The sequence below is a fragment of the Aethina tumida genome, chromosome 7, assembly GCF_024364675.1.
Source record: "Aethina tumida isolate Nest 87 chromosome 7, icAetTumi1.1, whole genome shotgun sequence".
Taxonomy (NCBI): Eukaryota; Metazoa; Arthropoda; class Insecta; order Coleoptera; family Nitidulidae; genus Aethina; species Aethina tumida.
This window is the reverse complement of record NC_065441.1, coordinates 3,921,229-3,938,162: the sequence shown is the minus strand read 5'-3', so window position 1 is coordinate 3,938,162 and position 16,934 is coordinate 3,921,229. Positions and strand designations below refer to the sequence as shown.

Here is a 16,934-nt window from a genome sequence, read left to right as displayed (position 1 = left end):
ATACAACAAACCACATTTTTAATTAAATGAATCAGTCCAGTTCGTAAATATTATAATGAAAACCTTAAGATTTTACAACGGCAATGAAATTCCGATTATTGGAATGGGTTCGTTTAAAGTGAGTTGCGCAACCTTTATTTTAATTATTTCCGTAATTATACAATTAATTACTGATTGTTTAATTTCTAGGGCCAACCTGGTGAAATAGAACAAGCGATACAAGATGCAATAGAAGTTGGCTATCGTCACATTGACTGTGCCTGGTTTTATGGCAACGAGGCGGAAGTAGGAACTGGAATAAAATTTGCAATTGCTTCTGGAAAAGTCAAACGCGAAGATCTTTTTATAACAACCAAAGTACAAATTGTTATTACATTGTTTATTTAATGTTTCATTTAAGATTGTTTCAGTTGTGGAACAATTTCCACGACAGGAAGAATGTGATGCCTAAATTGAAAGAATCGCTTAAAGCTTTGCAGGTCGACTATGTTGATTTGTATTTGATTCACTGGCCGATGGGATTCAAAGTAAACTTTACTTTTTATAATTGCAACTGAATTAAACAATTTTTCTATTTAATGTCAGGAGGATGCTGAACTTTTGCCAACCTCTCCCTCAGCTTACAGCGACGTAGACTATCTCGAAACCTGGCAAGGAATGGAGGAGTGTCTAAAACAAAACCTGACAAAGAACATCGGCGTCTCCAACTTCAACGAAGAGCAACTGGAACGTTTGCTAAGCAATTGCGAAATCAAACCAGTGGTGAATCAGATAGAAGTCAACCCAAACATGAACCAAAAACAACTCCGCGATTATTGCAGTAGTAAAGGAATTGTTGTTACGGCTTTTACTCCTCTTGGCAGGAATCTGGCTGTGCCTACTGCCACAGGACAACCGGCTTCGGCTCTGGCTGATCCAAGAGTTATTGAAATGGGCAAGAAATATAATAAAACACCCGCTCAGATAGTTTTAAGATTCCTGGTAATTTGTTTCCAATGTATTAAAGATGTACTCTTTCAAGTGTTGTAATTTTTAGGTTGATATGGGTATTAGTGTGATTCCTAAATCAGTTAACAAAAACAGATTGGCTCAAAATATTGATATCTTCGATTTCCAATTGGATAAGGAGGACACGGAGTTTTTGAATGGTTTAAATAAGAATATAAGAGTTAGTGCAAGTTCTGCATACAAAGATCACAAATATTATCCTTTTGAGAAGTAACCATATATTGGTTAATATTAACAAGTTATAAATTTGTAAACAGGGTTCTGTAGTAATAAATTTTTTTGAAATACTGTTAATTTGATCTTTTTAAATATTTGCCTCGTTTTATTTAAACTTCCTGGTACGTTTGAACTATTTGTTGCATAAGCAGCACGTTTGTACCTACCAACTGTCAAAACAGTTAATAAGTGCATTTGTCTGTGCTTGTCATTCGGTGAGGAAACAAGAAATTTTTATGTAATTTTAAGTAAAATTAAATTTAACCAGTCATATTTCAAGTAATACACCACATTGTAATCTTTAAATATATGAATTTTTATGAAATTCATAGAAAAAATCAATATCTACGGTTATGTAATAAGCTTATAACTAAACAATTTACGTATTTTTCTTTCAGTTATATCAAGATGGGTCACGGTTTTGGTGAACTGTACAAACTCCGCGGTATTATTACCTACAGGCTTTCACCATTTGAATTGAAAGCTTTTGCTGGAATCATTTCTCATGGTCTTCCCAACACAGTTCGTAGGATAGCTGAAAATGTCCTATACATTGTACCTCGTAAGTTATTTAAGTGGTTATGCAATAGTGAGATATAAAATAAATATTTTTCCAGCACTAGCAATTGGGTACGTTACATACTCAGAAATTGAGAAGGCTCATCACAATATGATGAAGAAGAATCCTGCTGATTATGAAAATGAAAAGTGATTTGTTTAAATTATAGTGAATGTTAGTAATAAATATATTAATAAAACCATTGTAAAACACCATTATATTGTATTTTTATTAAATTAAAGTTATCTTTAAAAATTTGACAACCCACCTAACCTCAAATTTTTTATCCTAACCTACAATTATCATGTACATAATGTGAATAAGATGTCTTTTCGTACTTTGTTAAGGAACAAAATAAAAGTCCAATTGGACTGGAATTCTAAGTACTCAAAGCAAGCCTTAAATTTAAATCAATCGTCACAATGTGTCATCAGTACAAAACGCGAAAAATTGAACCACTATACCAACACAGTTTACTCAAAATTTGATGAGGTTCCATTAATATCCAAAGGTTGGAACCACAACAAAAGTAAAAATGATAGTTTTACGGTACATCCAGTCGGGACAACGAACGAACAACAACTCCATTCCTTTGATGAAATGAACATCCATGCAGATCTCCAAAACACATTAAAACAGTGGGGTGTAAACAAGGCAACAGATCTACAATTTAGGGCTGCACCTACTATATTGGGGGAAAATCATGTTATGCTGGCTGCTGAAACTGGCTGTGGTAAAACGTTGGCGTATTTATTACCCATTGTTCAAAGTCTTATTGGTAAGTTACCTTAGTCTTTGTACAAAGAAGTTTTAAGAAAACGTATGTTGTAATTTTTTTAGGTAATAAACAGACTGATTTAAATAAACCAAGAGCAGTAATTCTTGTACCAAATCGCGAGCTGGCATATCAAATAGGGGAACTAGCAATCTCGTTAACACAATCAGTGAACTTGAAAGCAAAAATTGTGGTGGGCGGACGCACGAAAAAGCTAATGATGAACCCGGAATTCGAAGACATCGATATTCTTGTAGGGACCCCTGGCGCGATCGGAAAACTGAGCACAGTGGGCGTGTACAAGCTGAATGAAGCTAGATTCTTGGTGCTGGACGAAGCTGACACACTTATAGACGACAGTTTCATTGAACGAATCGACAGTATTATTAAACGAGTCTCGGGTTCACAAATCATACTGGTTTCTGCAACGTTACCGAGGAAGTTACCGGAGGTTTTAGCACCGATCGAGCAAGAATTGCGGCACGTCACGTCGCCGAATTTGCACAAACCACCCCTTAACATCACGCAGAAGTTTCTCAGATTAACCAGGGCGGCTAAACCTAGTTATTTGTTGAAGATCGTCAAGAATACTAGCGAACCCATGTTGATTTTTAGCAACAGAAACCAGACGTGCAATTGGATAGCGATGTTTTTGCGTGAAAACCAAGTTGCCTGTTCAAATATCAACGGCGACATGAACTATGCGATAAGAATTGATCAGTGGAACCAATTTGTTAGGGGCGAGACGAGAATCTTGTCCGCGACTGATGTAGGCTCTAGAGGTCTGAATACTATTCAAATTCGGCACGTTTTAAACTATAATTTTCCCTTGTATGCGGCCGATTATTTGCATCGAGTCGGAAGGGTTGGAAGGATAGGAAGTCCGGTTTCTTGTAGGGTTACTAATTTTATTTCCGGGCCAGAAGAAGTTGCTCTAGTACGACAAATTGAGGTAAATGATTGTATTATGTGTATTAATTAATAGAAATAACATAATTTTGTTTCAGTATGCAATTAGGAGAGGCGAACCTTTAACGAACGTTGATGGAAACATAACAAATATCGTTCAAAACAGAATACTTAAGAATATGAGAGAATCAATGTAGAATAAGTTATAAATTTTAATAAAATTAATATAGAACACTTTATCTTTTAATAAAAACTTTACAATAAAAGTTTCATATTTTAATAATAAAAAATATATAACATTTGTAACAAATCAAATAAGTCAATTTAATTTTTTTTTAATTTTCTTCGCTTTCATCCGTACTCGCATCACTCTCACTACTGTCTTCACTACAAACATCGTCACTACTGTCCTCGTCACTGATCGCAAGCCGATTGGTGTTAATGAACAGATCATCCTCGTCGTTGGTGGTCTGTTTCGCAACGTCAAATTCGGCGGGCCACGCATTATCCTTTTTGAAATACTTAATATGATCGGGCGTTAATATCCTGACCATTTCAGCCTTAACTTTATCCCCTTCTTCAATTGGTTCGACGAGTACGTAATCGCCACGCTTCACCCAAACGTTCTTGCGAAACTTCGAGGGCATGGAGGCGAGAAATGTGGAACCATCTGTCGCTTCCACTTCATGCAAATTATTGCCTTTGCTCAGCAACACTTTGACTATCTGTTGGTTTTCTGTCGGAAGAGAGTAGTCATCTTGGAGCACTTCCAACATTACATGTTTCCGTTTTGTAGCCCTGGACATACCTGAAAAAAAACAATTCGTTGTTAATACTCGATTTTAAAGTATACAGACTTACAAATGTCTTGTAATTTGATTACGATTATGTGAAATAACCTTTAACTCTGACAATTTTGAAATTACTATAAATGACAAATTAACTCAAAACATGGACAACTAAAACAGTCCTTTTCTTCATCAAAATGCCATCATCTCCATAAAAATCCAGTCTCACTAGTTCAACAACATGAACACAGATAAATTAAAAAGAATCTACGAAAAATCCTTTACAAGTTATCGCAAATTTACAAAAAAACTAAACGAAGTATTGGAAGAAAGCAGTGACCTCCTCGACAGGATATTTCTGCTGGAGCTGGAACTTTTAGAGACCACATACAAGTACAAAAAACCATTACATGGCAACGCAGAGGAATTTTTCAAACAGCCAGTGTTACATGAAATCCAATCGTTGCAGAAGTTTAAACAAGAAAAAGCTACTTCCGAATACGTGCTGCACATTTCCTTAATTTGTCGGACAGGAGAAATATTCGGTTGGATCGACCACACAGACACAACCGATTTCGTGAACGATATAATGAAATACGGTAAAGAACAAGCAGATCTAATTAAAATTACGTACGAAAATGAAAAAGTCGATATTGAATGGGTGGACTCCTGGATGGAGGTACTGGGAGATCTTTCCACTTTTATTATAGATAATTACAGTGAAGGTTTAACATGGCATGGGACTGATACGTTGCCTCCCCCTGTAATCCTAGGCGATATTTCCAGCATCTACAGGATCTTCGACCATTTGAAACTATTTAAGGAAATAAATCAGGGTGAAAACATAATTAAAGTTTTGAGACAGGTCAAAGTAAATTCACCATCCGCTGCAACGTTATGCGAAGAATTCAATGGTTTAGAAAAAGTCAGTTCACATTATTTACCAGCTGATAGTAAATGGAGAATTGAACACAAGAAGGGCGACAAAAATCTACTTGTCGAAGTCCAAGAAAACGCGGACAAAGCTTTCATTTATAACTGCAAAAACTGCAATGTTATACTGGAAAACGGTGTTAAAGTTATACGCATTGATTCATGCAAGAACGTTAACATTTTGTTAAAGAGTTTGGAGGACGTAGAATTAGTAGACTGTGAAAATATTAATGTGCACTGCTTCGGACGCAGTCCCAAAATTTCCATCGATGATTCAGATGTCATTAACGTGTTTATTTCTGGAAGACTTAGTTACTCCTATCTGAAACGTTAAATTTTTAATTTTTAAATGGAGATGAGGCAATAAAATTATACTATACTATAAATTTTTTTAACTGACTACTTTAAGGACACACCAAATATATATGGACCCAGGTCTTGTAAAAGTTTGTTAGTAATTTTTTCTTATAAATCTTTCATAATATATCAATTTTTGAGCAGTTTATCAAATATTTCTTAGTCTGTCCAATTTAGCGTGAAATTTCTCACATATTCACCTGTGAAACAACAAGGAATTTTCAGCCTTCGCCTTTTCAATACTTTGATAAATATCTAAAGATTCCCCGTTCTCAATTCCATAGCCTTTTTTCAATCCGTGTGGATTGGACGGTGTCACGCAGTCTTGTTTGCTCTCTTTCCTCAAAACCTTGTCCACTTCAACCGACGAAAAGAAGGCAACCGACTGGGGCAGGTCGTTCAAGCCCAACTTGTAGGAACAGAAAGATCTGGTAAGCAAATTGGTTATGTGCATGGACAATGCCGCCATGTATTTGTGTTCTTCTGGCACCAAATATCGAACCTCGTCGTGAAAACTCAAGCAAAACCGTACTTTGTCTCCCATTAGCCACTTCATGCATACGAGCATCAGATGAAGGAAATCGACAGCGCCGCTCTGCACCACCCAGTTCACCCTGGTGGGTAAGAAACGGTCGTTCGCCACAAATTTCGGCTCCAATGCGCGACTTAAGCGGCATTTCAAGAACGGTGTCCTCGGCTCCGGATCGTTCGCGATCTCTTCCAAGCAGTTGAACATCGCCGACTCCGTACCGCCCACCCATTTTGACTCGTAGAACATGTCATTCAATGTTTTGCCACAAGTTTTGGCGATTTCAAACGCCTGCCATTTGTTATAGGGTATGTCCGCGAAGTCTAACATGTGTTCTTTTTTTAGAAAGTACGTCCGTTTACCCTTTGTAAGGTTGAACATTTTAGTGGCCTTTGATCTGGCCTCCCCTTGAGACATGGAGGGGTTAAACTGTCTTAAGAGCTGTTCCGCGAAATTCTGCCCCGCCCCGTAAATCCTCGCGTAGTTTATAATCTTGGCGTGATCTCTGGAAATTCCCACCGCTTTGGCTGTAACGCTGTGCATGTCTGTACCGTTTGATTTGGTACCACTCAGGGTCATCCAACCTAGGGGTGTTGCCCCGTGCATTTTCGCAAATTTGGCGTCTCCTAGCACTGATGCAATCCACAACTCTTGTGAATCTACATCAGCTCCGACGAAATTGTAACCGGGGGGTGCCTGTACCATCGCCCGCAGTTCGGAACCTATTCTTTCTTGGTGGGCGTTCGAAGCTGTCATCCAAGTCGGTTCCATGGCTCTTCGTGTCAATGTTCCACACACCACCACCTTAACAAAACATTAATTGTATTAGAAAACTTCATCACAACATTTATTAATATTATTTTAACTAATTTATTTATTTAATTACTAATTACCTGTGGTAGAATCGCTCCGTAAGCGTCGCCCCTCATTTTCTTCGGCAGGTTATTTTGGTCCAGCCAAACGACCATTTGATCCATTATTCTATCCCTGTTGTTTCTCCAGTAAGACAGCATCCTGGCTATCGTTAAAATCTTTTCGGCACTCTCGGTGTCGCCGGCCAGAACGTGCTCCGAAAACTTATTTAAAAAATCTTTAGCCAGAGGATTTCCGACGTTATAACTCGGACCGTTCTTGTGAGGCAGCTTCATGAACCAGCAACAGTTGTCAATGTCTGTGTTACACCAAACGCCTGTGCCCTTATATAGTCCCCCAGTCCCATCCTTTTTAATTCTTGAATAGAACTCCTTGCGCATTAAATTGTTCTCCACTTCCTTGTTGACGCTAAAAGAATCCAGGCCGCCGGCAACTCCAGACTTGTCCGTCAGAAGTGGGCATTTCTCCAGCAGTTGTTTAAGTGGCAACTTATCGGGTACGTCCAAATCGTCGGTGAAAGGTATCAGAAAACCCCAGCCTTTCTCTCTGATAAAATGCAACGGATAACCCTCCCAAGTCAACGATAATAATTTAGGGGTAATTTTCATGGAGGTACTTATTAAATTGGGCCCGGGAACCCAGTCGTCCGTATTCGGCTTACTGCACAATTTGCTATACCACTTCGGATACCCGGGCAGCAACGTTTTAACCGAAGACATTTGTTCCCTTGTTGCCCACAGGTCTCTGAATTTTTCTTCTAGGGGATCAACCTCCTCATCTTCTTCACAGTTCTCAGCAGTTTTAGACGGCTCCTCGCTTTTGTTTTTCTGTGATTTCTGTGAAGTTTTCTTTTTAACCCTAATATTTTTTACAGACCAATCCTGATCCCACATCCACAAATCGCCCTCATACATGTTGTCGTGTTGCAACTGGCATGCTTGATCGGCCCGTTTTGCCAACAGAATTCTTCCCTCGATCTCCGAGTCTTCGTAAGCTTGTTCCGAATCCGAAATATACCTGTTCCAGTTGTTGTTTATTGGTAAATACGCGCTGCCAATTTCTAGCATGCCAGCAAACGTGGCGGGATGTGGGAAACGCTCATGAAACATCGGGAACAACTCCTTCAAAACTCGTTGAGTGGCACGTACGTCACGGGCGCAATAATTCATGACGTTCTGGAAGTCTGCTTTGATTTCCGACATTGTTCCATCCACAAACAAATCTCTTGTGGTTTTCTCCAATGTTTTCTTGCAGTACAACTTGTACACTTCCACCAAACTATTCAATGAGCTGTTGTCTTTCCACGACTCGTCTTCTTCGTCGAAGTTCTTGGATTTAATGACCGCCCTTTGGTAACTAGTAACACCACTGACGCACACGTGCAGACTCATTGTGTCCAGGAATCTTGTGCCAGTGCTGTTTAACCAGTATTGCTCTTTGATTCTTGCTCTATCATAAGACACATTGTGACCTACAATTATCTTTGGTTTCTTCATGAAAGGCGTCATTTTTAAAGGGCTGTCCTCACTGGTGCTTTCCAAAGGTATAAGTGCTTCTTCATTATATTGATGACTGGTAACAGGTTTGTGAGTACCTGCAATCAATGTTGGACTGACCCAACCATACCAAGCACTGTTGCTAACTGCTGTGGCTAAAGTTGGAGCTTTGCCAGCATTAACACACACTTCAATATCAAAGACTAAAGCCCTTTCATCTGGAAATGGCACACTTTTAGGTTCCTCTCCAGGTTTATAACAAGTCCAACCTGGTTCCATGAGCCATGTCTTAGGCATTGTTGGAGTTTCTTTCACCAATTCATTGACAAGATTTAAATAAGGTTGTGCTTGGGCGCTGGCGATTTTGTAAAAATGTTCCTCAATGTTGTTACCTTTCAGTGGTGGAATTCTCAGGTCTACATCTGGTAAAAATTGGTCTTCATTGGATTGCATACCATGATCCTTCAATGTTTTTATACAACGCTCCAACAATTCGGGGTCTACACGTTCCGGACGGTTTTCCAGAAAGATTTGTTGGTACAGTTTTCTCGAAAGCATCTGTATTCCCAACTTATTTTTCCTGGGACCTGTGACTTGTTGTTCAGTTCTGCCCACTATTGGTTTGGGTATTACCAAACGTTTTTTATTCGGATTGGGCATGAATATTTTTGTAACTGAAGAGGGTAATATGTCTCTAGTGTGTGCCTTTCTGCGCCACACATTTCGATATTTAACGCGTCGAGTTTTGCGAATTAACTGTCCGAATAAGAGCATTGGTGTGTCCTTTTCTAAACTACCTAAGAGTCAATTAACCGTGTGTAACGAAACAGATACAATAAACAGTTGTTGCCAAAGCTGAACTTACCTGAATTATTTCGTAACAATCGGCAGTTTAAGAACACGTGTGATTTTGTTTGGAATTGTCAAAGTTTGACAAGAGATGTAACCTCACTTTCGCATTGTTTAATCACAGATTACCAATATGCAGAAAAATACGTCAACTCTTCATAAAGAACTAACAACGTTGCAATTTTTTAAGTGATATTATTTAGTTCCACCACCTATGGCGCTACTAACATTGTACATTAATATTTAATAGAAATTAACTAATAATGAAAAATAATGTAAATTAAACATTTTTTAGATATATGGCTCATTTTATTTAATAATGGATAATGTTTGAATATTATTAAATTTATAAAATTATGTATATTTCATAGTTCGGCCACCACTCTGCTTTAATTACTCACATAATTTTTATCCACACTATTGTTGTATCGTATCCGATAACATATAGAACACCTGCTGACTTTAGTATGTTGGCCACATTGTCCTCCAGAAAACAAATATTTACCTGAGATAGTAGTCTGTTTTTTTATATAATTCTTCATATTAAATAAACACAGAAATAAATTAATTGAAATGGCCCCAGTTCAGACAAATCCGCACGTTTTTTTCGATGTGTATTTCGGCAAACAGAAAGGTAAGAATTAATTAGCTAAATAACTTTTTTTTAATTCGCTTTTTGCAGCTGGTAGAATCATAATTGAGTTGTATCAAAACGTCGTGCCAAAAACGGTGAAGAATTTTCTTGCGCTGTGTGTGGGTGATGTGAAACAAGGTGACAAGAAGTTACACTACAAAGGCACCAAATTTCATCGAGGTAAGTCAGATAGCCTGAGATTTGTCAGAAATGTCACTGTCATCAAAATTTAAAGTGTGTAAATTTGTTATGAATCATAGCTAAAATATGAGTAGAGATATAGGAATATCTTGTTGTCCACTTAGATCGTGTAGGGAGGCTGTAATGTCAGGTCCAAAAAATAAAAATCATTGTGATTGTTGTTTATGTAACAAGAAAATTAAAGCCAGTTTTGCCCTGGCATGGATTTCCGACGATTCGGATGGCAATTGTTCAATGCCACAGGGCTTCCAGTTTGATTATATAGATACTGTTGATAAGGTTGAAAAGAAAAGGAAAGAATTTGAGGACTGGATGAAATTGGCACCAATTGGTGATTGTGTTAATTTAGTTTTGTCTGAGGGAAGTGGCAAGTTTTCAGTGGCAAATGGCATTGACTGTAAAACAGCTCAAGAGGTAACAACCATCCTAATTAGAAATAAAATTTGGTTAAACTTATTTTAACCCATGGTTTGCTATTTTAGATCAGTTCCTGGTTCAAAACTAATTGCTGTGACTCAAAGGGTTCTGAGCCCAAGTGTTTTTATGTGTGGTATCCAAACAGAGGATGGGTAATGATTGCTGATCCAAATGCAAACAATTCATGCAACTCATGTAATTCATGTAATTAATACTTGATCTGATATCTGATCATTAAAAATGTTGTATAATCATTTTTTTTGTTGAAATATACTTCAGTCCAACGACTTTTGCTTAGGTGTACGTTTTTTAATTACGAATTTACTAGAATAACAATTGTAATTATTACGCAGCGCTAAATTATTTGTGTTAGAAAAACGATAAAATTTCATTTTAATTAAATTCACGATGCATATATATAAAATAGAAAATTATTTTCGAGGTCATTTTACTATTAATTTATGCATGTTTTTTTAAATTCTAAACTAATCAGACTAGCTAAATCTAAACTAACAGACGTCAATTAAATATCTCAGAAAAATATTGGTGATTTAGGATTTTTATATAATATAAGAAGAAATGAATAAACAAATAAATTACAAAATGATAAAACAAAGCATAAACTAGAAGCTGGTTGGGACGATAATGAACCGTAAATTAAGCAAAAAATTTAAACATGAAATTGAACATAGAACTAACTCAAAGAAAAATCTAATATTTGTAATGAGAAATATAAAATAAATGAAAAAATAAAAAAAAAATTAAAAATACAGTTAACTAAAATGAAAATTGATTGAGAATCCACGTTTCTTTCTCTAAATTAATTGTTTTGTTATAAATGAAATAATATATCCAATAAAATGGCACGTTTTATTAAACAATACAAACAAATATGAAAATTTTATTACATTGATACAGCTTCAGCACTTTTTAGACTTACAATTCCTCTTTTTCGGCGTCGTATCATTTTTCGTATAAAATATCAAATTGGACGTCGGCGTCTTTTTGACTTTCGGTTTTTTCGTCCTATAAACAACAAATATGAAACGGTCACCCCTCAGTCAAATGCAACAGAACGTACAGTTTACCTACAACATTGCTTCTTGCCGCAGGGGGCGCGTGATGGGCAACAAGTTGAGCAATTCTTTTGCTCGGGCGGGCAGCATTTTTTGCAGTATGGACACTTGGGCGGCGGTGGGCAAGTCTGTCGGCTTGGCGAGGGCTGACGCGTCGGTGAACAGCCGCGATTGCAGACGGGCGGAGGAGGCGGCGGCGGCGGTCGACACGGCGAATGGCTCTTCGGCTTGGGCGGTGGACAACATTCGTCGTCGTCCTCCTCCTCGTCCACCGGCGGACAGTTCAACCACTCGGTCAGTTGTTTGATGATTTTTTTGACGCAGCAGGGTTTCTCGCAGAACTCGAGCTGGTAGCCACAGGTTTTTGGGCATGGTATGTCTGGTGTTTCGGCCAGCCACGCAATGGTGAAACGTGCTTTGACAGCATCGCAATCGTTCGGCGTACAGCAATCACATTGGTCTCCGACATCGCCGTCGTTTCCTGCATCGCAGCCGCAGCTCTCCGTGTTACTCAATTGTTTCAGGCAGCACTGGGGACAGTTACAACTCATCGTGGGCTCCGTACGTTGCTCTCATTATGCGCGGCATGCGGTCTACTAACTATAAATTTTGAGTGTTGACACTTTTGTCAGTGTCAATTCAAACACAAATCACTGGTTTAATTTTAATTGTTTGACTACTGGCACTTTGACATCAAATAAGGAAAAAATTAACAGTTAAGATGGCAAAATTTCAGTATGAAACGATGGCTTGTTCGTGTTCCTGCGCCTATTGCACCTCGCAGGATTATGCGGAGGATTGCGCGTGCGAATATTGCCAGTCTGAATCAACGACGACGTCGTGCACGTGCAATCAAACCTGGACGAAGAAGGGACTCTTCACGATCGCTTGGAATGCCGACACGCCTGAACTAGGGGACGGGCCGTGCGGCATGGAACTGGAAATTCGCGACACGCCCTCCAACATAGAGCAGAAGTGCAAAAAGTTACAGGAGTGGCTGAATTGTCCACCGATTGAGGATTTGTGCAAGTGCAAGCTGCGAGTCAACGAATTCAGCTGTCCGAATCTAACGAAAGCTTTAAATTATTCGTGTTGCTGTGACAATCGAGTAAAACGGATTGCAAGGGAGTGCAAGTGTAGAGAGTGCTTGGAAGCGTTGGAGGAGATGTTGAGCAGTGATGTAGGAAGCAGCAGGAGCCTTTGGGCCAAGGATGACGAATGCGAACAAGTAATGGAAGAAGTAAAGGGAAGAAACAATTATGAAAAAGAAGAATGCAAGGATTATCGATATTCGAAACGCATAAGATCAGAGTGTATAAGAGCTAAATCAGAAAAGCATGCAGTCGATTCTTCAGATAAACCGACCAATGAAAGATATAAAAAGCCCAATTGTGAAAGATTCGAAAAGGATACAAGGGATAAATCGGGGAAAAAAAAATTTGAAAAAGCCCAGGATCGCCGATACTCTTTTAATAAAAGGTTAGATCAAGACCCAAGGAATAAACTATTAGAAGAAATTTGTGATAAAACGCATAACCGTCCAAGTTCAAATTACAGTAAATTAGAAAAAAATTCCAAAGATAAAAGATGCGAAAAGAAATTAAGAAACAAATCGAAAAACAAAGAATCAAGAGATAAATCGAGAAGCCGACCTAAAAAAGTATCAGAAAGACACGAAAGGCCATCAAGAGAAAATGAACAAAGAAATAATTTAGAAAATGTAAAAAATGAAAGAGAACACAAACCGGTAACTGACAGATGCAGAAAAGATAAAACGCACAAAATTGAACAAAAAGATAAATCTAGACGTTACGTAAATGAATCAACTGTTAAGTGTAACTGCAAAACAAAATTAAGGGATAAATCAGCATCAGGAAGAAACAAAGTTGAAGAAACATCAACATCCGAATCAGAATCTGAAAGTGAAGAGGAAACATCAGAAAGTACGACATCAACTGAATCTGAAGACCTTGAATATTTGAGGAAAAAAATTAAGCACGGAAAACCAAAAACTGAAGAGGGAAAGGAAGGGAAAGGTATGAAAGAGAAAAGAAAACGATCTATTTCCTCTGAATCGCATTATGTGATGAAAGAAGATGCAAAAAAAGAAAAGAAACATAAAAAGAAACACGCAACATCATCTGATTCGGAATCTATGAAGAAGAAGGGCAAGTCTAAAAAAGAAACAAAAGAAAAGAAACATAAAAAGGAACGTTCGACATCATCTGATTCGGAATCTCTGAAGAAGAATGGCAAATCTAAAAGAGGCACAAAAGAAAAGAAACATTCAACATCATCTGATTCGGAATCTGTGAAGAATGACAAATCTAAAAAAGTTGCAAAAGAAAAGAAACATTCAACATCATCTGATTCGGAATGTGTGAAGAAGAATGGTAAGTCTAAGAAAGAAGCAAAAGAAAAGAAACATAAAAAGAAACATTCAGCTTCATCTGATTCGGAATCTGAAACGAAAATAAACAAAAAAGAAAAGACTAATGTAGTTGACACACCAAAAGAATCAAAAGATAGGAAACACAAAAAGAGATCTTCAACTTCATCCGAATCGGTAAATTTGAAACAGAGCAAAGTTGAAAAATCTAAAGTGGTTGATACGTCAAAACAATCGAGAGATAAGAAACATAAAGTAAAACAATCGACTTCGTCCGACTCGATGTGCCAAACAAAACATTCTAAACAAGAACATTCTAAGCTTGAAGTTGCACCAAAAGAATCCGGCGATAAGAAACATAAAAAGAGACAATCGGTATCGTCAGATTTGGAATCGCTAAGAAAAAGCACCAGACAAGAAAAACCTAAAACTGAAAATCAGTCGAAAGACAAAAAGCACAAGTCTGAAAGTGAATACGAAGAAATTAAAATACCAGAGGACCCAAGCAATGAACTGTTAACGAAAATTGTGGAAGCAACAAAGGAGTTATTGAACGCCAACGAATTGTTTAAAACACCTGAAGTGGAAATTAATAAACTACTTAAGGATAAAGGAGCCTGTCTGAAGATTTGCTTGAGAGAAAGAAATAACGCAGATGCTCAATTCGACAAAGAACGCATAACCATTTTAGTTAACTGTCCCTGTGAGAATCTCTTAGGTAATTATAAACTCGGTTATACGATGGATAATGGCAAACCTGTTTTTGAGGTCAAATCTTTTGAAGTGTTAAACAAGGGAGATGTCCAGAAACTTAAGCCTATGGAAAGTAAAGTTTTACCTAAGAAGGAGTCACCAAATAAGGTTTCTAGCGGTGTCCAAAAGGAAGAAGTTTCATCAATACATACTCAGGTAGATAAAGATAAAGTGAAAACTGAAACGGGCGTCTCACCGGAGAAACCAAAAGATAGAAACAAAACTGAAAGGAAATCTTCTCCAATTGCTGTTGTAGAATCAGAAATAGAAAGAAAGAAAACCGAATCTAAAGGAGTTTCGCCAATTGTAAACGAGAAAGCAGAAAAAGATAATAAGAAAACTGAATCGAAAAGAGTACTACCTACAGTGAAAGAAACTCCAGAAAATGACCACAAAAGGCAAGAACCCAAAAGCATCTCCCCAACTCCAACGGCGAACAACAAACAAGAACAATCGAAGCCCATTTCCCCGATCTTGAGTGATAAGGTAATAACGAGTGGATCGGACGCGTCAAGCGACATTATGTCGGAAATAAAACACAAGGTGGACAGTAAACTTATAGCCAATGACCCAAACACGGAGCGGGTGGAACGCGTCACAAATCTGGACGTGAAAGCCTCACCCGAAAAAGACCTTAGCAAACAGAAGAGCGAGGAGGCTTATTTTTCGGCGTCTCAAGTTCCTCACCCTCATAAGAATGAAATCGAGGAGGCCCGGATCCAGGCCGAAGGAAAGGGAATAAGGGACCGGATGAGGAAGGCGCAACAACGGAGGCTGGCGCACATTGATCAAATTAAAAACAAACTCCCTTAGAAACATAGTTGTTGTAATGTTTTACGTTTAGAAATATCATGTCAAAACATGTATTTTTTTAATAAAAACTATGTTGTAAACTTAGTATAATATTTTAATGGTGTGTTAATTTTATGTCCTTGTAATTTTTCAGTTGTTCCTCAGTTTTTGGTGCAGGGTGGAAACGTAGGAGGAAGTTCACTGGGGGGTGACAGCATTTACGGGCCAACGTTCGAGGATGAAAATTTCAATCTTTTGGTTAGTTTTGTCCATTTTCATACTGTCGAATTATGCATTATTTATGTTAATGTTTCTGCAGCATGACTGCGAAGGGGCAGTGGGTATGGCGAACAACGGACCCAATACGAACGGTTCCCAATTCTACATTACAACAGTACCTTGTCCGCATTTAGACGGCGTCAACGTGGTGTTCGGCAAAGTAGTCAAAGGCCTGAACATCGTGGTGGAAATGGGCGACTTGCCCAGACACCAAGACGAACCTATAGAGGTAAACCACATTAATAATCACAACTTGTCTTTAATAAATAAATCTTTCAGGATATAGTAATAGTGGATTGTGGTGAAATAAAATCGGGTGAGCCGTTTTCCATTGAGGAATCGGACGGGACAGAAGACGTGTTCCCACCCTGGCCCAACGACTGGGAAGTGTCATCGTCTAATGTAAATGTCGTGAAGGATGCGGTCGAAAAAATTAAATCGTCAGGTGCTCACTATTTCTATAAAGGCAACTATTTGGATGCCGAACGGAAATACAAAAAAGCTTTGAGGTACATTGACTGGTATTTGCATGAAAATGTCGCGGATGCTGGAAACGAAGAGATTAATAAGATGCGACTGACGATTATATTAAATTTGGCGACGACGAAACATAAACTTGATAAGCATAAGGAGGTGGTTCATCTTTGTACACAGGTTGGTCTCTTTAACTAGCTTTTATGGCTTTAATTAATTTCTTTGTTAGGTGATACAAAAGGATCCGGACAATGGGAAAGCGTACTACAGACGTGCCCAGGCTCGTTTATGCATCAAGGATTATGACAAAGCATTAAACGATATTAACACGGCGATAACGTTGCACCCAAATGACAAAAAAATCCAAGACTTTTTGGATCTGACGAAAAAGACTAAATTGAACTATCTAAAGCAGGAGAAGAAAGTATTTTCTAAATTGTTTAAGTAATGTGATAAATTTTATTTGTATGTATCGTTCAAAATAAGCAGGTTTATTATTAACGAATTATGAGACTTTTATATGTATTTTTTAAATCGTACAATGTTGTTAACTAAATGTAAGTTTGGTTTTATTATATAAGTTTTATCTTGACTGGAGTTTTAATTACTATAAGATTAATAAAACAC

At 37.8% G+C, this 16,934-nt stretch overlaps 7 protein-coding genes across 7 annotated transcripts; 5 read left to right on the top strand and 2 right to left on the bottom strand.

The window, feature by feature from the left end:
- The first annotated feature begins 22 nt into the window (after positions 1–22).
- On the top strand, positions 23–1,302 carry LOC109598103 (1,5-anhydro-D-fructose reductase). The gene is made up of 5 exons (XM_049970247.1): positions 23–118; positions 190–357; positions 411–527; positions 586–981; positions 1,037–1,302. Exons 1-5 carry the CDS (start codon positions 56–58, stop codon positions 1,220–1,222), a joined length of 930 nt encoding a protein of 309 aa, XP_049826204.1. The 5' UTR covers positions 23–55; the 3' UTR covers positions 1,223–1,302.
- A 25-nt stretch (positions 1,303–1,327) lies between these two features.
- LOC109598109 (cytochrome b-c1 complex subunit 8) lies at positions 1,328–1,998 on the top strand. The gene is made up of 3 exons (XM_020013945.2): positions 1,328–1,439; positions 1,623–1,786; positions 1,842–1,998. The coding sequence occupies exons 2-3, from the start codon at positions 1,633–1,635 to the stop codon at positions 1,934–1,936; spliced, it is 249 nt and encodes an 82-aa protein (XP_019869504.1). The 5' UTR covers positions 1,328–1,439; positions 1,623–1,632; the 3' UTR covers positions 1,937–1,998.
- A 76-nt stretch (positions 1,999–2,074) lies between these two features.
- LOC109598121 (probable ATP-dependent RNA helicase DDX28) lies at positions 2,075–3,701 on the top strand. The gene is made up of 3 exons (XM_020013961.2): positions 2,075–2,561; positions 2,624–3,510; positions 3,566–3,701. Exons 1-3 carry the CDS (start codon positions 2,108–2,110, stop codon positions 3,662–3,664), a joined length of 1,440 nt encoding a protein of 479 aa, XP_019869520.1. The 5' UTR covers positions 2,075–2,107; the 3' UTR covers positions 3,665–3,701.
- Positions 3,702–3,802: 101 nt separating this feature from the next.
- LOC109598099 (probable RNA-binding protein EIF1AD) lies at positions 3,803–4,114 on the bottom strand. The gene has a single exon (XM_020013934.1). The coding sequence runs from the start codon at positions 4,112–4,114 to the stop codon at positions 3,803–3,805; it is 312 nt and encodes a 103-aa protein (XP_019869493.1).
- Positions 4,083–9,426, bottom strand: LOC109598120 (DNA polymerase subunit gamma-1, mitochondrial). Its single transcript, XM_020013959.2, has 4 exons — positions 9,309–9,426; positions 6,968–9,240; positions 5,746–6,878; positions 4,083–4,275 (listed from the first exon to the last, which is right to left on the bottom strand). Exons 2-4 carry the CDS (start codon positions 9,215–9,217, stop codon positions 4,221–4,223), a joined length of 3,438 nt encoding a protein of 1,145 aa, XP_019869518.1. The 5' UTR covers positions 9,218–9,240; positions 9,309–9,426; the 3' UTR covers positions 4,083–4,220.
- Positions 9,427–9,612: 186 nt separating this feature from the next.
- LOC109598098 (peptidyl-prolyl cis-trans isomerase D) lies at positions 9,613–16,899 on the top strand. The gene is made up of 6 exons (XM_049970013.1): positions 9,613–9,926; positions 9,975–10,106; positions 15,709–15,812; positions 15,874–16,062; positions 16,113–16,487; positions 16,537–16,899. The coding sequence occupies exons 1-6, from the start codon at positions 9,866–9,868 to the stop codon at positions 16,753–16,755; spliced, it is 1,080 nt and encodes a 359-aa protein (XP_049825970.1). The 5' UTR covers positions 9,613–9,865; the 3' UTR covers positions 16,756–16,899.
- Positions 10,125–10,832, top strand: LOC109598119 (uncharacterized). Its single transcript, XM_020013958.2, has 2 exons — positions 10,125–10,541; positions 10,610–10,832. Exons 1-2 carry the CDS (start codon positions 10,194–10,196, stop codon positions 10,754–10,756), a joined length of 495 nt encoding a protein of 164 aa, XP_019869517.1. The 5' UTR covers positions 10,125–10,193; the 3' UTR covers positions 10,757–10,832.
- Positions 16,900–16,934: the final 35 nt, after the last annotated feature.